Raw genomic sequence first — 24,946 nt, 5'->3', positions numbered from 1 at the left:
AACCCAGGTTCTCCGCTGTTGGAATGGACAGGCGGACGGCCCCCAGTGTTTGGGGGCTGGGAAAAGCTCCCCAAAGCTAAAAAGGACCACACCGATTCTCACCTGGACCAAAAGACATCCCCAATTCCTCCATCTTTTTTCAGGGCTTCCTGCTGGGGGCATCTGGGAGCTGGCAGCTGATGATGCTCCTTGTGATGTTGGGAGGCCAGCAGGTTGGCCCCCAAATCCTGGGCTCCGTTGTTGCCGGTACTCAAGGCCATCCAACGGCTTCGTTACCAAGGGGTGTGTGTCTCTGTGTGTGTGTGTGTGGAAATCCACAAACGAACAAACCACCAAGCCCCCACCCCCACCAAAAAAAAAGAGAGGCAGAAGCTCTCATCTACCGGGAGAGCAAGTTGAGAAGGCAGACAGACCCTTCCAAAGCAGCCAGGAGGAGAAAAAAAGTTTTCAAACTTGCTCCGAGGGCCACCACTGAAGTTCTTCACCAGCTACTCCACTTCTTCCCAGACAAGAGACCGGGCTTCAAAGTTGGACCTCTGAGTTGTTGGTGGGGGTTGTAAAGCAGCAAACGAAGGTTGTGGGGGGGGGGGAGTTGTCGGTTGATTTGGGAAAAGGAGGGGGGGTCCGTCCTCTCCACGACGCTTAATCCCAAATTCGCACCGGAGACCAAATTCAGGAAAGCATCACCTCGCCGTCCGTTCTCGGTTTGGAAAGGAAAAAGACCAAGAGAGAGAGAGAGAGAGAGAGAGAGAGAAACGGTCCACGTGTCAATTTTGTCTCTTCCTGCTCGGGCCCCCTTCCAGGAAGTCTCGTAAACCCGGCTCCGGGTGTAGAAAGAAACCTCAAACTCGGGTTTGTTTCAAGAAGACCAACCCGGGGATCTCCGATCGGCCAGCAGCGAAGCGTAAGAAGAAACAACTCGCTTGGCAGCCGCAAGAGCCAAAGGGACAACTTGGCACTGGAGGCGTCATCGCTGTCCCCGAGCGGTTTCCTAGTTGTCGGCGCGGGTGTGTGTGTGTGTGTAGAGAAGTGGGGGGGCTCCCCTTCGCCGTTAGGGGCGGGTCGTTCGAGAGCAGCAGCAGCGGCAGCGGCAGCTCATTCATTCAGCGGCTGGAGGCTGCTGCGCGCTCCGTTCCCTCTCCGCTCCGTTGCAGAGCTGGAGGCGCGCGGGCATTTAACAGCTTCGCAGAGTTCGGGAGGGACCTTGGAGGTCATCTAGTAGCCCAACCGAGCAAGAGACCGGCTTTATACCGTTTCTGACAGCTGGCAGTCGGGTCTCTTCTTGAAAGCTTCCAGGGATTGAAGCTCCCACCACCTCTGAAGGCAACTTTTTTATTTATTTATTTATTTATTTATTTATTTATTTATTTATTTATTTACATTTATATCCCGCCCTTCTCCGAAGACTCAGGGCGGCTTACAGTGTATAAGGCAATAGTCTCATTCTATTTGTATATTTTACAAAGTCAACTTATTGCCCCCCCAACAATCTGGGTCCTCATTTTACTTACCTTATAAAGGATGGAAGGCTGAGTCAACCTTGGGCCGGGCTTGAACCTGCAGTAATTGCAGGCTGCTGTGTTCTAATAACAGGCTTCTTACCAGCCTGAGCTACCATGGCCCTGAGCTACCACTTCTGTTCCATTGGTGGTTTGTTCTGTTAGAAAGCTGGCCTCCTTATTTCTAGGTTGAATGGATCAGTTTCCATCCATTTCTCCTTGTCTGGCCTTCAGGTGCTTTAGAAAGTAGCTTAACCACACACACACACACCTGCAGCCCCTCAAATATCGGAACACTGGGGAGAGGGAGGAGGAAATTAGTACAGTAATGATCTGAGGACAGAGAACATAGAATAACAGAGTTGGAAGGAACCTTGAAGGTCTTCTAGTCCAACCCCCTGCACAAGCAGACGACCTTATACCATTAGATGACAGTCCAGTCTCTTCTTGAAAGCTTCCAGTGATGAAGCTCCCACAACTTCTGAAGGCGACTTCTGTTCCATCTGTTGACTGTTCTCAATGTCAGAAAATGTCTTATTTCTAGGTTGAATCTCTCCTTGATCAGTTTCCGTCCATTGTTCCTTGTCTGGCCTTCAGGTGCTTTGGAAAACAGGTTGACTCCTTCCGCTCTGCAGCAGCCCCTCAAGTATTGGAAGACTGCTATCTTGTCCTCCTCTTCACTAGACCAGCCATGCCCAGTTCCTGCAGCCGTTCTTCAAATGTTTTAGCCTCCAGTCCCCTAATCATCCTGGTTGCTCTTCTTTGCACTTTTTCTAGATTCTCAATATCTTTTTTATAGTGCAGTGACCAAAACTGGATGCAGTATTCTGGGTGTGGTCTTACTAAGGCTTTATAGAGTGGTATCGGTATTAGTGTTCCCTTGATCTTGATTCTCAGACGCTGCAGGAAATGAGTGTTAGACGTGGCACAGGCGTTTTTCTTCTCCTGATGCACAATTTCATGTGGATTATCAGCCACTCATAGGATGATCTTCCCAGGTGTTTTTCTTTTCTTTTCTAAAAGGCAACTGGACTTTTTTTTTTTTTTACTTGAAGACATTTTGCTTCTCATCCCAGAAGCTTCTCCGGTTCTCTGGAGAACTCTGAAGAAGTGAAGAAGCTTCTTGGATGAGAAGCGAAACGGCTTCAAAGCAAAAACCAAGGAAAGTCCAGTTGCTTTTTTTAAAAAAAGCACCTTTGGGATTCCTGGTTCTACTGTGCACCAGCTGGATTTGCAATCCAGTGTGTGTGTGTGATTGAACCCCAACATCGCCTTAAAAGTGAGCTGGCTGTGGGCTCGGATGATGTCCTGCTGGACCACTGGAGGCTTTAAAATTGTGATCTGTTTCCCAGAAAGTGGGGTGGAAAAAGGTGGACCTTCACTTCACCAATTGACATACCTTGCTAATAAAAGAATATTTGTAGCTCAGGGTTGACTGGTGCTCTCTGAGCTTATTTTCCTGCAAACGTTTCATTACCCAACTAGGTAACACCATCAGTGCAAGTCCTAGATATTACCTAGTTTGGGTAAGGAAGGTCTGCAAGAAAACAAACTGAGAGAACACCAGGGCCCCCTGGCATACCTTTGATTTTGAAATTACTGGTAATCCTCAATTTACAACAATTCGTCTGATGTCTGTTCAAATTTACAAATGGCACTGAAAAAAGTGACTTATGTCTGTTTTCACTTACAAGCATTGCATCATCTCCATGGTCACATGATCAAAATTCAGCCACTTGCCAACTGACTCATATTTATGACGGCTGCAGTATCCCTGAGTCATGGGATCACATTTTTTTGACTTTCTGACAAGCAAAGTCAATGGGGAAGCCAGATTCACTTAACAACCGGGTTACTAACTTCAGTAATTCGCTTAACAACTGGCAAGAAAGGTCATCATGTCATAAAAACGGAGTAAAATGCAGGTAACAACTCTCTCACTTAACTGAAATTTTGGGTAAGTTGAGGACTACCTGTGCATTAATACCTAAGCATTGTGGCAAAATTTTTAAAAAAGCAAATATGCTTGTGTTGTTTTGTTTGCCAGCAAAAAAAACAAGCCAGCTTATTCTAGCAATTGCAGGCAGCAAGCAAGCATAGTAGTGATAGGTGCACCATTGGAAGATCAGAATCAGAACAGAGCTGGAAGGGACCTTGGTGGTCTTCTAGTCCAGCCCCCTGCTCAAGCGGTCTCTTCTTAAAAACCTCCAAGTGGTGAAACACCCACAATGTCCGAAGGCAAGTTGTTCCATCGGTTAATTGTTCTCACTGTTATGAAATTTCTCATTAATTCCAGGTTGCTTTTCTCCTTAATTAATTTCTATCCATTGTTTCTTGTCCTGCCGTCTGGTGCACCATTTAAAGATCAGATTGGAGCTAGAGGATTGTTAGGGGAAAATCTATGTAATTCCTAGGAATTAGCAACCACTTGACAGCACAATCAAAGTGATGGAGTCAATCAAAGGTTTGACACCAAAATATTACCTGCAGTTTTCAAATCGGGATGAACCTACAACGCAAGCAGGACAAGTGAATAAACATCGAAGGTATTCTTCTGTCCTGATGCCATCATTCTAAATGTCCCTGACAGGTCCGAATACAGAAAATACAATAATACAATGGCTGAAATGGAGCCAAGCCACCCATATGATGCCAAGCTAATCAACTGGTGACTTTCTAATTGTTGGCACAAATGTTTGTTAACCAAAAACCTGATGGCTTGCATTCCATTGCAAAAGTATTAGTTGCGAAGTTGTGTCTGACCCATCGCGACCCCATGGACAACGTTCTTCCAGGCCTTCCTGTTCTCTACCCTCCTCTGGAGTCCATTTAAGCTCACGTCTACTGCTTCAGCGATTCCATCCAGCCACCTCGTTCTCTGCCGTCCCGTTCTTCTTTTGCCCTCAATTGTTCCCAGCATTAGGCTCTTCTCCAGTGAGTCCTTCCTTCTCATCAAAGTATTTGAGTTTCCTCTTCAGGATCTGGCCTTATAAAGAGCAGTCAGGGTTGATCTCCTCTAGGACTGACTGGTTGGATCGCCTTGGAGTCCAAGGGACTCGCAGGAGTCTTCTCCAGCACCAGAGTTCAAAGGCCTCAATTCTTTGGCGCTCAGCCTTCCTTATGGTCCAACTTTCACAGCCATACATTGCAACTGGGAAAACTGCAAAAGTATATTTTTTTTCCAAATGCTCACCTTGAAGGTCACAAAAGTTAAAATCCCTGTCATTACAAAATAGTAATAATTTAGGTAAAATTTAGTTTATTTTTCCTGTGGAAAAAAAATACCCCCAAACTTTATTGAACTGCTCAAGATAATTGCATTAATCTAGGAATAGAGCAGGTGGCTGAGCTCATGGTAGTAAGGCCTCTGTCCATTTCCTCAGGCCCAACAGGTTCAAATTGTTCAGTTGTTGAAGACTCTTCCTTAGGCATCTCTCACCAGATGTGCCACGAGGCTGGGATCCATCTGTAAACAAATCTGAATGGTTTTTGTCCAACAAATGCTGATCAAATTCCTTCACATGCTCCCCTTATCCCATTAAGACGTGCTTTTAATTCATCCCAACAATGTTCCTACTAAAGATAGCACCTTCTCCAAAAACTGCACAAATCAGCATCATTTTTATGTTACAGGTAGTCCTCGACTTACAACAGTTCATTTAGGGGCCATTCAAAGTTACAACGGCACTGACAAGAGACTTATGGTTTTCACACTTACGACCATTGCAGCATCCCCAGTCAGGTGATCAACATTCAGATGCTTGGGAACTGCTCCCATTTATGACGGTTGCATCTGGGGTGTGTGTGTGTCATGTGATCACCTTTGGTGATCTTCTGACAAGCAAAGTTAATGGGGAAGCCGGACTCACTTAACAACCTTACTACCAATTTAGCAACTGTGGTGATTCACTTAACAACTGTGGGAAGAAAAGCTGTAAAACAGCTTAGCAACAGAAATTCTGGGCATGTTGTGGTCCACCAGCAGCCTGCAGAGTTGGCAATGGAGTCGGACAGCGATGAGGCTGAGGTGAGGCCAGGGCCATCGGGAAGTGAGGTGCAGACTTCAGAGCCTCCAAAGACTGATAGTAGTGAGGCAGAGGAACAGGAGGAGCCTGTTCCTAATGCACAGATGAGAAGAGCTGCCAGAAGGCAAGAGCAGCTCAAGCAGAGAGGACGACTCGGGAGTAGAGCCAAAAGATAATTGGCCCTTCCCATTAAGGCTTAAAAGAACAGCAATAGTGTTTGGGCTCTTTGCCGGAAAACAATGTTGATAGCTTCCTCTTCTGCTTCGTCTACGTCTTGCATTTATTTTTGTGGCTTCTGGATGTTTGCCAGGAAGGGCCTTTTGCCTAATTGGACCAAGGTTTGTGAGATAACTGAGGAATTTCTGTTGGGAGGCATTTGTTTTACTTTGAGTTGAACGACACTGGGAATGAAGTAATTCCCAGCTGTTCAAATAGTTTGTTTTTCCATGGACTGAGTTTATTACTACCTATTTGGGCCTGGGTCGCAACAGGGCACAACTGTGGTCATAAGTTGAGGACTACCTGTATTTATATATGTTGCTGTGAAGGTTGAACCTACCTTCCAAGCTTGGATCCTTTGTGAAGTAGCGAGAGCAATCCGTTTTGAATCCGAGATGTTGTGCAGATACTTCTCAAAAATACACACAACACATATATATATATATAAAACAGTCTGATGGGAATGATTAGCACACTTCTATTCTCTGAAACATTATTTCTACAAAGAGATTCATAAAAAGAAACTAGAAGAAAAACCAAATGGGAAACGTATTGATCAAAGTTGTATTTAATGCTAAGCAGTTAAGAGTGGTGATCTAACATTATGGAGATAAATTGCAACCATTTTTCACAGCCACTAAGTAAGACATTTCTCATGTGTATGACAAAAATTTCATTGCATGTAGTGAGGGCTGTGGGGTTTTATTTTTGTGAATAATATTTTCATAAGTTATATTTTACACCCTCCCCATCTGAGAATAATTCAAATTGATTATATTATAATTTGTATATGCAAACTATTTTATATACATGTGAATATAAAGATCCCTAAAAGTACCACGGGGACTACACCTTTCCACGCTCTGTAAAATGCATAGCTTTCTTCCATACCATTTTAAATATTTTTCTCTAAAGTTACCCCCAAGAAATCTTTACAGATTAAAGCTGCTTCAGTGTGAGATCTTTTAACAAAAACCAAATTAAGTACACTGTCATAGTTAAATCGCATATTTGGCTCTTAAAACACTCTATATTCCAGTTATTATGCGACCATGGCTTCAACAGAACGCTTGAACATAAAGGAGACCTCTTAAACACAGGACATCTGAAAGAGAAACCAGTTATTGTTCAGGACTACACTGAAAGCTGATGTTTTAAATCAGGGATCTTCAAACTTGGCCACTTTAAGACTTGTAGATTTCTACTCCCATAATTTATCAGCTAGCCATTCTGGCTGGGGAATTCTGGGAGTTGGAAGTCCGTAAATCTTAAAAGTGGCCAAGTTTGGAAACCCCTGCTTTATACTTCCTACATTTCCAGAAGAGGAAAGATAAATTGGTCGTATCTGAAGAAAGCCTAGACGTTTTGACTTTCAACGTAGCTGTGCTTAATTAAAAGAACTTATCAGGCCAAGCTGAGTTGTTAGGAAACATTCCCGAAGAATATAAAATAACACAGGACACTAAAATCCCATGTTGAGCGATCTCCCAAAATGTTAAGTAATTTTCAGTCCGAGATTTCTCTCCGATAGGCTGTACAAGCATCAGTGCAAAATACAAGTGCCATCTTATCTTTGAACTACTGTTCACACTAGTCTACCTGTGGGCCTTATCCAGAATGCAGCTGCATACAAATACATATCCCTCCGTTGTGTCACTCTCAATTATTTCTGTGAGGAATATAAAGACGCTTCTGGTAGTCTATTACACCAAGCAATGACCGTAGCAAAACCTTGCTGAAAACCAAACCTTTGCGTTCTATAGCTTGCTCATTTACTCACCAAGAGCACTGGTACTACTAGGCTACACCTAAATGGACTACTCTCGTTTTTTCTCTCTCTCCTTTCAGCAGAAAATGTGTAAAATGAGCAGAGAGGCAGGTTTATCCTAACTGGCAATAAGATTAGTAACAGCTTGGCAACTGGAGATATCTAGGCTTCAGCAACCTTGGAGATAACTGAGTTAATTGCAGGACGGTATTCTTGAAACTGGCCAGATTAACAGTACCAACCAGAGGGGGGGGGGACACACAATGTTTTTAAACCAGCCTTGCATTGCCATTAACCATCCATAAAGGAACCTGCAATGCAGCAACTGAGTAAGAAATAACTAATGGAATTACAGGGGCTTTTACAAGGGCAGAAATAAATCCTAACCATGATAACAATACTCCCACCATAAAGAGGGGAGCTCCAGGGAGTTGTAAAGTACTAATTACCCAAGGTAAGAAAGAAACTGTTAAAGTAATTCCATCATTTAAAAATTATGCCCCCCCCCCCAAATATTTATAGTATTCCACCCGGTTTACACATTAAGCTATTTCTTCTTACCGGGAATGGCTAACATTATTTCCATTTCCATATCATCCGTAAATATATTACAGGCTGTAAGGCTATAATTGTCACCCCAAGTAGTATAAGGACTGCAACTGGCATTAAGAAATAGAACCACAAAGAAAGTCTGCCGAAAGAACGCCTACCTATAATGTGATTATGTCTTTCTTCAGAGGCTATTTTGGTCATTCTTGAAAACTACAAAAGAAAATGCTTTTATTTTTAGCAACGCTTCCGAGAGAACTAGGCCCATCATGAACATAACATTCAGCCCCATATAAATAAGTCACCAAAGTGTGAAAAGCAAGGGCAGTTATCTTCAATTACAGCTTACAAGCTTTCTATACTATAGTCTATGCAGTAAACAACACTGGCAGGAGGCTTACAAAATGATCACTTTAACCAATGGCTAGCTTATAAATAGGGAATGCATATTTGGCTATAAATTAACACAGAAATAAGTCCATGTTTCAAGTGAAAAACAGGTGAAGTTTTAACTGGAGAGTTGCCAAGAGCTTTAACATCAATTCGTTGGCTACCAAAATATGCTTCAGTGGCCAGACGCTGCAAACCTTCAGCACAGTATTTAAAAAAGAACCTTGGTATTTGGCTAAAAAAATAAGTACGACAGTGCATAGCCTAAGTCAGATGGACAAAGTGATGGTAATGCTTTTCCAATGCTTATTTCCTGCATTTTAAAAGGGACCCCTTCCCTTTACGTATGCTTGCCAAGGAAAGAAACAAAACAAAACACACAACCAAATTGCAAAAGTCCTGAACTGTAGTAAAAATATTTCAGTCACAGACTGATTAAAAATGTATAATCACTGTGCAGGTGTGTGAGATTTAGTGTCCATCTGCACATTTTACTTGGGTTCCTCAATTGTCCCCTTGCTGAGATCTGTCATTTTGGGATATTTTACTTTCTTCTGGTCCAGCTCATTTTGAGCCCACAGTAGTAGCTTCAATAATTTAGCCAGTTTGGGGGTTGACTCACGATTTTCATAATCTAACACAGCTTGGTTTACTTCGCTCCACACCTAGAGAGAGAGAGAGAGAGAGAAGTAACTTAGATTAGTAACGTATTTCCATGAAGCAAGGGAGTTAGTTGGGTTTTGCCCCATTTTACAAGCTTCCTTGCCAAATTTGTTAAGTGAATCACTGCAGCTGTTAAATGAATCTGGCTTCCTCATTGACTTTGCCTGTCTTTGCATTTTCCCCACAACTCCTCTGTTAGGTGGGTTGGGTTGAGAATATATGATTGGTCCAAAGTCACCCAGCCGGCGTTCGTACCTAAGGCAGAACTAGAACTCACGTTCCTGGTTTCTAGTTTGGTGCCTTAACCACTAGGCTACCCTAATAGAAGATTATTTTACAATTGTATGCTGTTCCATTTGGGGCAGATACCATGAAACCTATCAAGGCAAGAATCTCTATTATTATGAGGGATCCTTGGTGCTCTGTGAGCTTGCTTGTTTTCTTGCAGACGTTTCATTAACAACTAGGTAACATCATCAGGGCTAGTCAAGCATTTAACTAGCCCTGATGATGTTACCTAGTTGGATAATGAAATGTCTGCAAGAAAACAAGCAAGCTCACAGAGCACCAAGGACCCCTTATGTTTATTTTATTTATTTATTTATTTATTTATTTTTCGCATTTGTATACCGCCCTATCTCCCTAGGGACTCAGGGGCGGTTCACAGGCAAATAAAAAGGTACATATAAATACAGAATAAAATATCAATTAAAAAACTTATTCCACATAGCCAATTAATTAAAAAGAATAGTATATATAATAAAACCCATTAAAACCAATATAAATTTAAAATCTAGTCCAGTCCTGCGCAGATGAATAGATGTGTTTTAAGCTCGCGGCGGAAGGTTCGGAGGTCTGGAAGTCCTGGGGGGAGTTCGTTCCAGAGGGTGGGAGCCCCCACAGAGAAGGCCCTTCCCCTGGGTGTCGCCAAACGGCACTGCCTGGCTGACGGCACCCTGAGAAGTCCCTCTCTGTGAGAGCGCACGGGTCGGTGAGAGGTATTCGGTAGCAGCAGGCGGTCCCATGTTAATCCTGGGTTACAAATATTCTCCTTTATTTGAATCTCTATTATTGTTATAGCTATCTACTAGAAAAGTAGGCAGTAATTTCTTCTTTAGATTCATCATTCCTGAACACATTTACTTCACCACTCAAGTTGAATCCTCACCACTGATTAGTTTGTTTGTTTGTTTGTTTGTTAGGTAAAATTAGTTTGCTTAAATCTCTCTGCCCTGAGAATCCAAAGTATACAATTAGCTAAACTACTTCTCTAATAGCTCAACAAAAAGAAATTGCGTCTCTCCTGGATACAAGACTGAATCAAACTGGGAGGCCACCAGGAGAGGCGTGGCCGAAAGCTCAACAGATTCAGTCTCCAAAAGGAAGAAGGCGGAGCAGTACCCACTCTTTGGATTCTCAAGGTAGCACACTGGAGAACCACCTGTTCTCCACAACACACTATGAGATAAAATGTAAATGCACCAGCAGTTAAGAGTTCTGCAATCTTTTAATTTTAGTTCCACAGCTAGTAATTACTTTCTGTCGCTGCATCATGTTGAGCAAATCTCCAAAAGGGGATTCCTCCGGATTATCAAAAGCAAGGAGAGCCAGGGTGCGCTCCATCTCCGTCAGACATTCCCGGCTCTCTTCTCCTTGTTCTGCTAACTGAGTCTGAGCAAACTCCAGGGCAGCTTCAGTTTCCCGCTGCCGAATCAGTTCGATTAAATGTTGCTGCTGCACAGATCAAAGAGGGGAAAAAAAATAGGAAGTTAAACACAGTTTCTCTCCTATATTGCTAATCTTCTCTGTATCGTTTAGTTTTAGTACATGTGCTGCAAAAACGAGCACGTTTCTCTCCTATATTGCAAGCATTATTTGAATATTTGGCTTTGATCGAACATCTTTAAAAAATTTTTTAAAAAATTTAACAATCAGAAGCAAAGCTATGCAACTTAGCTTTTCAAGCTTTTCTTGTGTCAATAAAAAAAAAGAATGTGGACACTTCATGTCCTAGACATCTCTAATGTGAGTCTATCATTCAAATATTGCCTTTTTGGGCTTAAGATATTTAGAGTTTTAATGGTCATCTAAAGAACTGCACAGGATAGTACATTTAAATGCTTTTAAGAGTAACTAGAACATGGATAGCAAATCCTCCCCAATTCCAATTTCAAACTGATTCAGGTTAATGTCAAGGCTAAAATGTACATAATATTGTTACAGGACTGGAGCATCTAGACGAGGGGTGTCAAACTCAATTTCATTGAGGGCCACATCAGGGTTGTGTCTGACCTTGGGGAGGCATGGTGGGCGTGGCCAGCGCGTCACTCGTGTCGGGGTCGCCTGTGATGGCTCGAGCACCCTGCCAGCGAAAACAGGCTCCCGAGCTCCATTTTCGGCTGTGACAGCCTCCTGCAACCCTCTAGCAGCAAAAACAAAGCTGTTTTCGCTGGCAGAGGCCCCATGGGCTGGTCCTTCACTGTTTCCAGGCAGCCCCACGGGCCAGATCTAAGCACCCTGCAGAACGCATCCGGCCCATGGGCCTTGAGTTTGACATCCCTGACAGTTCCATGGTTCACGTTTTCACATTTTATCTATCACAATTACATTCTCATCACAAAGCCAAAGGGCATTCAAAATGTCTACCCTAAAAATTAATTACAAATTCAATTACTGTAGTTCTTAAATAACCAATAAATGCATTATTTAGATATATTAACTATATTCCCTGCATCTTTAAATCTGTTAGCTTACCTGCAAATGGAAGTAAAGGTATCGGTTTGTGTCTAATAACTCTGGATGAAGGCTATTGATCAGTGCAATGGCTTCCTGAATCTGACCTTTGAGGATCATCTCCCGAATTTTTATTCTTTCATCCAGGGTCTCTAGGTCAACACTAGGTTCAATTCCAGATTCCATTCGAAACTTCTCGGCAGCCTCTTTAAAACCTTCTGAAATGAAATGGAAAAAGAAACTGAATATGAAAGGGGGGTGGGGGGAAGTCATCTACAAGGCTTTCGGCATTGAATGACATTTGGTGTTTTTGTTTTTACAGTAAAAAAGGGAACTGAAGTTTCGAACTGCAAAAGAGGGCAAAAAAGATTAAAAGATGTGATTCTCTTATTAAAGCCCCTTCTCAAAACTAACTGTGGCCAGTTCTTGAAACTTTCTGAAAAAATTAGTAGCTATGTAGGACTCCTTCCTTGTTTCTTCCTTGTTCCCTCTTTTTTATACTTCTCCATGTGCCCATAAGCTTGTAGGAACATACTATATTATTAAAACTTAAGAAACTTTTTCACAGTTTATATAATAATATGGCACATAATTACAGATTGTGGAGTGGGTAGCAGCTGTGTTTTCTGTCTTCACCAGACTCTTCTAGCATAGTGCCATCGATAATGAATATAAGTAAGTGCTGGAAATGTTCTTAAATACCATTCTTAAATTAAGAGGCAATCGTAAATCTAGTGATTGTTACCTGTAACAAGATAGTTCATAATTAAACGATTCATGTCAGCTCTTTGGATGTGTAAATTATTGAGTTTTTCCATCCATTCATCTTTTGTAATTTCATCGGGTTTTTCTGCATAACTCATTTTTGTCCTTCACTAGAAAGAGAGGATGAGATTTGAGCGCTGAGACACAATCTTGGTTAGATGAAACAAGAACAATTTAAAAACATAGTGAATCCTGAATTTACAGATCTCAGTACAAGAGGCTTTGCATGTAATAGCCCATATTTCCATGAAACAATGTTATTTTGCAGAAGATATGCTTTGCAATATTTGCAGAACCACAGGTACTTCATTACTCAAGTGATGTAAATTACTGGGCTGACATACTTTCTGAATTATGGACACACAACCCTGAATGGTCAATTAGAATGAGATTTCATTGTAGCTAATCATTTAGCATCAGTTAAAAAAAAAAAGTGGTATCAAAAAGTAAAGCTTAATTTGCAGTCCTAAGATTAAATGTAGCGTTCTAACTCTGGTGAAAGACTTGCATTTTATAGTAGACCTCTCTGCTGTCAAATGGAAATTCGACAAGCATGCTAGATGACATGAATTTATTATTTGACTTTGATGAACAACTTCTTCAAATTCTTCCTTTATTTTCGGCTAGCAAGCTGCTGTTGCTTGCCACTCTCAAGATGGTTATGTTCTAGCTGCCTATTTGGACTCGAGCTGTCATTTTATCCAATCTTACCATTCTTCTACTCCTTGAATAAGCTGAACAAATGATAGGGAAACAATAGGCATCCTTGACTTACTCTCTTTCCTATTCTGTATCTCTTTGTTTCTCCATAGTCAGTCCTTACAATGGCTTCCTTCTCATGGTAAAGAGCCCACAGAAGAATATGCGAGTGTTCTGGTATATACCCATTAACCTAGATTCTGGTACATTTAACACAAAAGCCTTGCTGTAGTCAATAATGCAAAAGAAAATCCCACTTGCTGTCTTTGTATTCCATCTTAGGTTACCTATCTGACCTTGTAGCCTACTGCCTTTTCTGAAAGTCGCTGCTCCTTATGGCTCTACTCTAAGATTTTAAGTAATATTTTGACTTGTGTGAGGTTTAACAATCTTACACATTGCCTTATATATTTTTTGTTTGGTATAGGCATATTTTCAAACCTCTAGACCATATAATCTTGTTCCCTATTTGTTGACATGGAACTGTTAGCATTTTTACCTGCCTTTCACCCTCAACTTTAGACAACAGGCATTTCAGCAGCACCTGGTATTTATCAGCTGGTCCACTGCATTTTGCACTTTGTTTTCTATTGCAGTCAGCTGTTGTGTACAGTCACTCTAAGTGTTTTTGTTTTTCTATAAGCCACAAGGAGCTGGCTCTTCCCACAGGCACGGGGTTATGGTGTGAATGCTTAGCAAATATAGCAGGGGTCTCCAACCTTGGTTACTTTAAGACTTGTGGACTGGCTGAGGAATTCTGGGAGTTGAAGTCCACAAGTCTTAAAGGGACCAAGGTTGGAGGCCCCTGACCTATGTGATCAAACCAATGACAGTCATGGGCACTCAGTGCCATTCATGCACACAATCTGCATTTTTGAAACTTGAAGCAAGTGTCAGCAATAAATATTTCTCTTTATAAAACTCTATTAATCCATCTTCTGCGTTATTGCATTTATTCAATGCAAATATTCCAGTACTTTCAGGAGCCTTTATTTTTTTTAATACCTGCATTACATTCACCCAATAAAAATAAGGTACGGTATTGTTAAGACTGTACACTTTTTAGCCCTATTTGCCGAAGAATTCGTCAATGTTTTCTACCTTATATGACCGTGGAAATCATGATATTCACTGTAAAACCACAAATTCTACTTTATATGGACAGTCACTTGTCTGAAGGGACTCAGTATAGTATAGGGTCTCCTGCTTGAGCAGGGGGTTGGGCTAGAAGAACTCCAAGGTCCCTTCTAGCTCTACTCTGATTGATTGATCTGCTGTTAAGTTATAGCCAAGCATTTACTTAAGCAATGTTTTTTAAGTAAAATTGCTATCTATTCCTTTGCATAATCTCACATACTCATCCGATTTAAAGTGGTCCATTCTGTAAACCTAAGGTCATATATTCCTAAAAATATGCAATTTAATATACAATTCTGATGCAACAATTTCAAGTCCTCTCATTCCATACTTCGATCTTATACATACTAGTAAAGCAAGAAATTCCTCTTTCAATATTGGTACTACCGATGGGCAGGCTTCCTTATGGCTTAGGTCTCCTTCAGAGTTACTATCATTCTTAACCAGACACTATGATGTCTTCTGACCTGGGGTCTATTAAATGGTTATCTAAAGCTATCTTCAGATTTCAGACATGTCCAGAAAGTTGTCTTTGAAATAAGTCCCAAAAGGAATTCAGAAATGGACATCAGGTTTGAACTGTGCAGTACTTCTCATCATTCCCATCAGCCATCTCCTTCCACTTATGACTGTATGGCTGTAACTTTGCTGCTTGTATCCTTACGATTTATACTGATATTGTTTCCTGATTGCTTATTTGTATCCTATGACTATCATTGTGTTGTAAGTGTTGTACCTTGATGAACCTATCTTTGCTTTTATGTACACTGAGAGCATATGCACCAAGACAAATTCCTTGTGTGTCCAATCACACTTGGCCAATAAAAAATTCTATTCTATTCTATTCTACTTTAAATCACTAGAATGGTCTGTTGGCCCTAAAATGATCACACTACTAGCACTTAAGATTGATCCCTGCAAAAGTCTTCCCAGCCATAGCTGCTACTCACTCTTCCATCAGGAGCCATGAGTCCAAAAGGATTCTCAAATTGTGTACTAGTTCGATCTGGGGAAATAGAACTTGATTGAGAACTAAAAATGAGGTGTACAATTCCTGAATTAGTCACTTTGTCTTGCCAGGATTGATCCTGTTTCTCCCCAGCTAGACACTAAAAATCTCCAGGCACTAAGGTCAGCACCCCAGCAGCATCACTTGGGATTCCAATGATAATTGACTCCATAAGCCATTATGGATGCTCATATAGATTGTGCATACTCATGTTAAAAGTGATGTGGGAACTGCTGAGCCCTGAGGAATTCCAGAAAGCAGAAGCCATGGGTTTGACCTGCCTTTCCCTATCAACACTGATTGGAATGGGCTGCAGAGAAAGAACTATTGCAAAACAGAGCTTTCCATACTCAAATACTAAACTGGTCCAAAAATGATGATCAGTGGTGCAGAAAGTCACCAAGAGATGAAGAGCCAGAACTGCAGCACCCTTATTCTACCAGAAATCACCCACAAATGTAATCAATGCTGCCTCAGTAGAATATCCCGGCCTAAAAGGTGATTCAAAATGGTCCAGGTATGTCTCCTCTATAGTATATACCTCTCTTGCAGCCCAACTATCTTCTCCATGTTCTTCCCCCCTCCCCCCAAAGGGAGGCTGGGGACTGGGCAGAAATTGTGCAGTATTATTGTACCCAGTGAAGGGTTGTTGTTTTTTTGAGGATGGGTGTACCATCACCTCTTTCACTATGCCTTTGTTCAAGGATGAATTTGCTACTATTCAAATTCAACTACAGGTGGCCTTGCCAGCCAGAGGGGTTATGAATTTTATATACAGGAGGAAATGCTAATAGCACTAAGAACCTGTCCACTTCCTTAAGATTCACAGGCTCTAACAGTATAATTGGTTTAATCAGGGAGTTATATTTATTTGCTTTCCAACACAATATATTTATTTGCTTTCCAACACAATATATGCCGTAACTTGCCAACAATATTGTTCATTCACCAAAATATATGGCCAAACAGAAGTGACAAAATGGGAACCTCATAACTTTTAAGGATAAATTTAAGACAGCAATTGTGCAGTATTATAGAAATGTCAAAGACAGATCAAAAATATGTAATTCTATCTGCAATTACTTAAACAGGAATAAAGGCAAAAGTAGAAGCTCTGGGGTGTTTACTTCAGTAAATTCTTATGCCACACCGCATAATAATAGTAATCTATTTTGCTGGAATCTTATCTCTGAACTGCAGTTGAAATTAGGAAATGCTGACTATCTTAAAGACATGTACTGAGGTGAAATAGCAGAGTACAATTTTGATTTTCTGGTTCATACCTCATCTCTTAACAATCTCTAAGCACACAGTAATAAAGCAAATTGCCATGACTAAATATGCCCCAAGTTTATCTGCATACTCAGAATCTCTTGTTCTCCTCCTCTTTAAAAGAAATATATATTACTGTAACTAAAAACCACTTTTCAAACTGCCCCAGCTTGAAAAAAATGACTTGAAAAATGGCAAAGGAAGCCTAAGTGAAAAAGGATATTTTACTTTAGAAAGTGAAGCTCAAGAACTTATTAGAACTGCAAACAATGTTAACTCTAGAACTTTAGCTTATCTAACTTTTTCTCAAATAGCATATATAGCTAATAGAATTCACCAGCATAAGCATTTCTGTAGTTTTTCTAGCAGCAATAAGAAAGTGACTTATCATTGCTTTTTTTTCACAATTGTTTTTTACTTTCACATTCAGCCTACAACCCTGGCTTTTCTTGATGGTCTCCCATCCCTCACTTAGGCCCAACTCTGCTTTTCTTCTTTGCTGAGACAAGATCAGCCAGGTGCTGCCACCTGCTGAGTCATGATAATCATGATTTGTACTTAAATAGCTCTTCAAAAAGAACATCCATGAGTTAGTGGAAATGGCCCTATCAATAGCCTGCAAGTATAAGGAAAGTTGAGTGGTTGATATCTAATTGGAATCAAAAAAATGGGAAATCTTAAGAAACGTATTGTGCCACCCGAGTTATCTTGTAGGGGAGATGGGTAGGATTAAAAAAATAAAATACCTACCAGCACCATCTTTACAAGACACTACCATTATTTACCGCACAAATTTGTTTGCAATTTTAACTGATTTTGGTGTCTGACATAAATCCTCCATAAGCCATTTAGACTCCATTTACTTCCAGGAAGTTCCAAAACGACTTATTATATTCCATGAACAACCAGGCAACACCCAGCCAACATCTTTCAGAAAGGGAAGGAACTCTTAATCCAATTACAGCTTCATCAACTCACAACCGAGTCCAAAATTTAGACATTTGTTGAGTTGAGTTTGGCCCCCACTTTACACAACTTTTCTTGCCACAGTTCTTAAGTGAATCCCCACTGTTGCTAAATTCGTAACATGGTCGTTAAGTGAATCTGGTCCCGTCCCCCCCCTCCCCTCCTCATTGATTTTGCTTGTTGGAAGGTCACAGAACGGGTGATCACACGACCCCAAGAAACTGCAACCGCCATAAATGTGAGTCAATTGTCAAGCATCTGAATATAAAGGAGGTGGCGTGGGGAAGGAATGCTGCGACAGTCTTTAAGTGTGAAAAACGGTCATAAGTCATGTTTTTCAGGGCCGTTGTTACCTTTAAACGGTCACTAAATGGACTGTTGTTAAGACTACCTGTATCTCTTGAAGGACCTAATATTTGGGGGGGGGGGTTTAAGGGATACAGAACAACAGAGTTGGAAGGGACCTTGGAGGTCTTCTAGTCCAACCCCCTGCTCAGTTGGACCCCATACCCTGAACGGTCGCTAAGCGAACTGTTGTAAGTCGAGGCACTACCTGTACAAGGCCGGAAACAAGCCATTTTCTACGTCATCTATCCGAGTGACAGAAATAACTATCCATTTTCCTTATTTTTAAGGTAAGTTTTAAGGAGTTAAGGAAGGCAGCCTCTCTTCCCCTTGGGTCGAAAAGAGGCGGCTCGAGCTCGGTCCTCGAGGCTTAAAGGCCTAAGCACCCTTTCCTCGGGACGCCCTACTCTACACTCCTCCCGGGGGGAAGCCAGCTTTAAAGGCGAGACCCGTCGCGGGAAGGAGGCGGGAAAGGCGCCTCGGGAAGCGGCGTCGCTTGAGGTGCGGGGGGGGGGGTTCGTCGGGAGGGGGTGTGAAGAAGGTAGGCCGGCAAGCGGGCAGGGCCTCCGAGCCGCCTCAGGTCGGGTCTTCCTGTCTCTCTCAGCGCTCGCGGGAGGCCCAGGAGGGGGCGGGCCCCTCCGCTCGGCCAAGCGGGCCTCTCACAGGCGCCGAGCTGGCCCCAAGATGGCTCCTTCCCCTCAGCCGCCAGAATGAACCTTCCCTCCGCCGCCATTTCCGCCGCTCGCTCGCTCACTCACCCACCGAAGCGAGCGAGCCAGTCAGCCGCCTCCTCCTCCACCGCCACCGGGACCTCGACGCCAGCCAGGCCCCCTTCACCCGCTCCGCCCCGCCCCCTCCCTCCTTTTTCTCTCTCTCTCTCTCTTTCTCGCTCGCGCGCTCTCACCCCGTCAGGCCGCGCCTCTCGCGAGAACGCCGCCGCCAATCGCGCCGCGCCGAGCCTCTGAAAGGTCGCCGTGGGGGTGGTGGTGAGTGGAGGGCATAGAGACGGGAATGAAGGAAAGGGACCGGAAGTGCGAGGTTGGAAGCGCTGGAGAGGAGATGGTTGCCCGGAGAAACGCGAGGACGAAGCGGAGTGGTTTGGAATCTACTACGAGCGTGGCGTCTTACGTGGCCTCGGCCCGGAGCAAAAGCTCTGAATTCGTCCTTGATTCCCTCTGAGCCAGCCTTCGTGTGGGTTGGTGTCTGGTTCCTGAAGTTGATACACACTGTAATCACAGTTTGTTTAATGGTGGTTTGCACACACACACACAATCACAGTTGGTGGTTGACACTCTAAATCAAGGGTCTCCAACCTTGGCAACTTTAAGACTTGTGGACTTCAACTCCCAGAATTCCTCAGCATACTATCAGTTTGTTTAATGGTGGTTGACACACTGAATCTGTTCAATGGTTGACACGCTAGATCATAGTTTGTTTAATGGTTGATTCACTGAATCACTGTTTAATGATTGACACTGAATCAGTTTAATGATGGTTGACACTGAATCACTGTTTAATGGTGGTTGACAAACAATCACAGTTTGTTTAATGGTGGTTGACATACAATCACGGTTGACACTCTGAATCACATTTACTGTTCACAGTTTATTTACTGATGGTTGACACGCCGAATCACAGTTTGTTTAATGGTTGGCACACAAACACTGTTTAATGGCGGTTGACATACTCTGAATCAGTTTGTTTAATGGTGGTTGACACATGAAATCACTGAAGGTGGTCGATACTGAATCTGTTTAATGGTGGTTGACATGCTGGATCAGAGTTTGTTTAATGGTTGACACACAATCACTGTCTAATGGTTGACACTGAATCAGTTTGTTTAATGGTGGTTGACATGGAATCTGTTTAATGGTGATTGACATGCTAGATCACAGTTTGTTTAACGGTTGACACACTGACTCACTTTAATGGTTGACACTGAATCTGTTTAATGATGGTTGACACTAAATCAGTTTGTTTAATAGTAGTTGACACTGAATCACTGTTTAGTGGTGGTTGATACTGACAGTTTAATTGTGGTTGACACACTGAATCACTGTTTGTTTAACGGTGGTTTACTGCATGAACTACAGTGGGCTGGCTATTTATTAAAAAGATTTATATAGCTGCCCAACTCAGTGATATGAAACATTCAAAACATTGCAACATGAAAGCCAGCTGGGTGACTTTGGCCCAGTCACCAGGTGACAATGAGTTCCAGTCCTACCTTAAGCAGGAAAAATGCTAGGTGACTGTGGGCCAGGCCCACTTCACAGGGTTGTTGTTGGGAAAATAAAGGACTAGGAGGAGGAAGGCGTGTTGGATATGTTCGCTGCCTTGAGTTACGAAGTAATAAAGGTATGATAAAAATTTAGTAAATAAAATAAATACAAATCCACAGTTTAAACCTTCTCCCCTTGTTGTATGCCAAGCCACAAACAGGCAAAATGTATTTTACTTCTGGGGCTAATCCAGCCTATTGTACTAAAACAGTTTTTCCTCTCCATTATTCCCAACACCACAGTACAGATGTAGCTGTGGCACCTGTTTTTTTCCTTAGGATGTAAATACAAGGGTGTCAGACTCGTGGCCCACGGGCCAGATGTGTCATGCACTGGCCACGGCCACCCCCATTTTAATGAAGGAGAAAAAAGTTGCGATATGTCACATGACGAAAACATGGCGTCTTGTCTTTGACACCCCTGATGTAAAGTATTTTAGATATTCTGGTATCTTTCATTGTTTCTTTAGACACCCTGTACTAAACCTTTTGTTTAAACATGTATTAATTGTCCAAACCATACTTTTTAGGGATCATAATACATAAAACTATTAAGTTCTAGTTTACAACTATCCTGGCTGAGTTTATCCAATTCAATAAACTCCAAGCAAGCCAACTCTCTTTGTTATAGCAAAAACTGAATCCAACCCATGATGGTGTGATTTTAGTTGAAATAGTGTTATATTGTGACCAGATATCCTTCAATTTAAAAGAGACTTCTTTTTTTAATGTCTACCTTCTGAGGGAAGGGAGCACAGTGTGCTTCTCTTAAGTAAATTGACTTAATCTTTTGTTGGAAGAAATGTCCATCTGGGCTCAGTTCCAAGTGGGGAAAAAGACACTGGAAACATGCTTGGAAAGATGGTTTAATGGCAGACAGGATCACATGGTTTGAGTTCTTGAACAGAAAAAGGGACGAGATGCTGAGGGTGCCTTGCTTTTATGCTTTCTGTGAGCTTTGAACTTCCTGGAGCACAGGAAGAATATCCTGATTGGCTGTCAGACCCCCAGGGGATGGGGGTTTTAGCCAGCCTTGCTGGCTGATGTAATCTTCCCAGGTGCCATGTGGTGAGTTTCTGTTGCTAGATGGGTCCTATTGTGTTGCAGATGATGGTCCATTGACAAAGGTGGGGTGGGGTGGGGGATGAGTTTCTGCTTCTGGCCCATTGACAAAGGTGGGGGGAGGCAGGGAGCTGCTTTGTCCTTAAAGCATGTTTCTCCATTTCTCATCCAGGGAAATATAATATTCTGCCCTTTTTAATATTTTCTAAAATATTTCATTCTTCTAGGAGAGGGGTGGGTGCTAACTTCCTACACTTTAAACAATCTATTCATCCATTTCATTCTGAATCTCTTACCATTTAAATCCCAATGGTACATGCAACTCCAATAGTCTTTGCAAGTAAAAGAATCATTTTCCCTTGGACTTTGTTGCATATCAGAAACTCCAACCAGAACAGAAAGATATTTCTCAAATAAACAAAACCATCCAGTGTTTTTCCCCCCAAAGCCTTTATTGTCATTGTACATCATACATACAACTAAATTGGTTTAGCCTGTACTGGTGCAGTCCATGGAAGTGTAGGAAGTTAGCACCCACCCTGCTCCTAGAAGAATGAAATATCTTAGGAAATATTAAAAAGGGCAGAATATTATATTTCCCTGGATGAGAAATGGAGAAACATGTTCCTGCCTCCCCTCACCTTTGTCAATGGGTCAGAGACAGAAACTCATTCTCCCCATCTTTGTCAATGGGACCACCATCTGCAACACAATAGAACCCATCTAGCAACAGAAACTCCCCACATGGCACCTGGGAAGATTACATCAGGCAGCAAGGCTAGCTAAGACCCCCGCCCCCTGGGAGTCTGACAACCTATCAGGATATTCTTCCTGTGCCCCAGGAAGTTCAAAGCTCAGAGAAAGCATAAAGCCAGGGAGCACACAGGATCTCAGCCCCTTTTCTGTTCAGGAACTCAAGCCATGTGATGCTGACCACCATTAAACCATTTTTCCAAGCAGTCTCCATGTTTCCAGTGTCTTTTTCCCCACTTTGGAACTAAACCCTGATGGACATTTCTTCCAACAGAAGAATACAAGACAACATGAATAATATAAAGAATAATCCTTATACAAATAATTAGGGGGGAAAACTAGTCATACTTTTCCAAATGTACGTCATATTCTGTGCAACATGTATATAACACTGGTGTATGATCTTGTATCATGGTATTTACATTATTACACACTACATTGGCGCCAGTGAGGGACCCTTGAAAATAATACAGCTCGTTAGATGCATGGTAGTCTATGCTAAAATCCTGGATGGCGGATGTTGTAGTAGAATTTCAACACACGCAGCATCTTTCAGAAAGATGAAGGAAGCTGAATGAATAAATAGTCACATTCCATATGTATTAGGTTTGGTTGGTCATTTAGAGTGACTGTCATACTTCCATCAGTCAAATTCCAGTCAGCTGGAGAACCCTGCTCACCTTATGTTTTGCAGAGGATTCTGGTGGCTGCAACAGCATTATGTTAGATGTGTTTAATTGGGGGAGACTGATTCGAATTTTTAAAACAGTAATCCTTTTACGTATTGCTTGTTTGGGTTAGAATAAGGATGCTCAACCTTTGGAATCTTATCGGCCTTAAGTCCAGGGGTGAAATGTAAAATTTGTTACTACCGGTTCTGTGGGCGTGGCTTGGTGGTGGTGGGGTAATGTGACTGGGTGGGCGTGACCAACTTTTTTTTTTAACTTTTAAAAGCATTTTTTCTACAACCTCTGGCTGAAGAGGTTGTAAAAAAATGCTTTTAAAAGCCTCTGATGGGCAACTCAGCTGGGATCACCAGAGGAAAAAAAGCTTTTTAAAAAAGCTTTTTTTTTTTAAAAAAAAAAGCTTTTTAAAACTTTTTAAAAAGCTTTTAAAAGCTTTAAAAAAGCTTTTAAAAAAGCTTTTAAAAGCTTTAAAAAAAGCTTTTAAAAGCTTTAAAAAATCCAGCTGAGTTGCTTGATCCCCTTAAAAGCCATTTTTTTACAGTCTCTTCGGCTGAGGCGAAATCCCTCCCCCCCCCCGCCCAGCTGAGCTGCGTGATCATCAGAGGCTTTTTTTTTTAACTTTTAAAAGCATTTTTTTCCACAACCTCTTTGGCTGAAGAGGTTGTAAAAAAATGCTTTTAAAATCCTCTGAGAGGCAACTCAGCTGGGATCACCAGAGGAAAAAAAGCTTTTAAAAAAAGCTTTTTTTTAAAAAAAAAGCTTTTTACTTTTAAAAGCTTTAAAAAAGCTTTTAAAGCTGACGATCCCAGCTGAATTGCTTGATCCCTTTAAAAGCCATTTTTTTTAACAGCCTCTTCGGCTGAGGCGAAATCCCTGCCCCCCCACTCCATGCCCAGCTGAGCCGCGTGATCATCAGAGGCTTTTTTTTTTTTTTACTTTTAAAAGTATTTTTTCGGCGGAAGAAATGATCACGCAGCTCAGCTGGGCATGGGGAGTGGGGGACAGGGATTTTTGCTACCGGTTCTCAGAATCACCCACCGCCATCGCTACCGGATCGGTCAATCCGGTCCGAACCGGGAGCATTTTACCCCTGCTTAAGTCTGCCCTAGAGGTATCTAGAATGTAATTCCAAATTGTAGTTTTAATATATTATTGAATACATAAGGAAATACATTACATCACTAGGGAGTGATCAGTTAGTTACTAAATGCCATTGTGTTGGGTGTGACTGTTCATAACTATGTATCCTTCATTTCAACCCAGCCTTGGTGCCAATGCACAGCTTTTAAAAGGGCACAGCTTACATATTGTTTTGCCAACCTAGTCTTTTTCCTGTGCCATCATCACATGACCGAAGCGAATGAGTTTGTTGATTGTTCTTCAGTGGCTCCAGGAATTTTATTTAATCTAGGAGTAATCAATTTTTTTTTCTTCCTGAAGTCCAGTTAGTCACCATCTTCAAATTATATAATTCAAAGGCTTCTTTCTCTTTGCCCTTGCTCATTGCCCAATTTGGTTTTAATTTTATTACATGTAAATGAAATATAAAATAAAACATTTAAAAAAAAAATACTGGCATTATCCACTAATTCTGAAATTCAGTGGTTGCATTTTAAGGGCCAAGGGTAGCTCTCACCTCGGATTAGGAGACGGGGCTAGAAAATGTTGAGTAAAATAGGTTTTGCTTATTTGGGCCAAATGTCTATGGAGATTCTCTGTCATCTAGGTCATGGTTATCCCAAAGGTGTTTTTGGAAGAAATATCCTTCCGGATTCAGTCCCAAGTGGGGACAAAGACACTGGATTCATGGAAGTTGCTTGGAAAGAAGGTTTATTGATGAAGAAGATCACATGCCTTGGAGACCTTTGGCGAAAAAAGGGAAGAGATGCTGAGTGTCCCTGGATTTTATACCCTCTCTGGCTTTGAACTTCCTGGGGCACCGGAAGAGTATCCTGATTGGTTGCTGTCAGAGGTCATGGCTAGCTTTTTAGGTTGTCTTTGTGTTGTTTGGTTGAATTTTGCTGGGTGACATTGGTGACATTAATGGCCCATTGACAAAGGTGGGTGAGGGCGGCTGAGTTTCTGTCTCCCTTTTAGGGGAAATATTTTGCCCTTTTAATATTTC

General features: G+C 41.9%; 2 protein-coding genes across 4 annotated transcripts in view; both read right to left on the bottom strand.

The window, feature by feature from the left end:
* SLC17A9 (solute carrier family 17 member 9) overlaps positions 1 to 1,478 on the bottom strand; it is a 56,309-nt gene extending 54,831 nt beyond the window's left edge. For both annotated transcript variants that reach the window (XM_058178134.1, XM_058178136.1), the window contains exon 1: positions 103 to 1,478. In XM_058178134.1, coding sequence (XP_058034117.1) covers positions 103 to 260 — 158 coding nt within the window. In that variant the 5' untranslated portion in view covers positions 261 to 1,478. The remainder of the gene's footprint in view (positions 1 to 102) is intronic.
* Positions 1,479 to 6,295: 4,817 nt separating this feature from the next.
* GID8 (GID complex subunit 8 homolog) lies at positions 6,296 to 18,939 on the bottom strand. Of its 2 annotated transcripts, none has more exons than XM_058177574.1 (5): positions 18,798 to 18,939; positions 12,592 to 12,721; positions 11,868 to 12,064; positions 10,650 to 10,847; positions 6,296 to 9,115 (listed from the first exon to the last, which is right to left on the bottom strand). In XM_058177574.1, exons 2-5 carry the CDS (start codon positions 12,707 to 12,709, stop codon positions 8,942 to 8,944), a joined length of 687 nt encoding a protein of 228 aa, XP_058033557.1. In that variant the 5' UTR covers positions 12,710 to 12,721; positions 18,798 to 18,939; the 3' UTR covers positions 6,296 to 8,941. The 2 variants fall into 2 exon arrangements, with proteins under 2 accessions (XP_058033557.1, XP_058033558.1); XM_058177575.1 differs by having other exon boundaries at positions 18,802 to 18,894.
* Positions 18,940 to 24,946: the final 6,007 nt, after the last annotated feature.

Source organism: Ahaetulla prasina, chromosome 3, assembly GCF_028640845.1.
Source record: "Ahaetulla prasina isolate Xishuangbanna chromosome 3, ASM2864084v1, whole genome shotgun sequence".
Lineage (NCBI taxonomy): Eukaryota > Metazoa > Chordata > Lepidosauria > Squamata > Colubridae > Ahaetulla > Ahaetulla prasina.
Note: the sequence above shows the minus strand (reverse complement) of the source record. Positions and strands in the feature narration are given on the sequence as shown.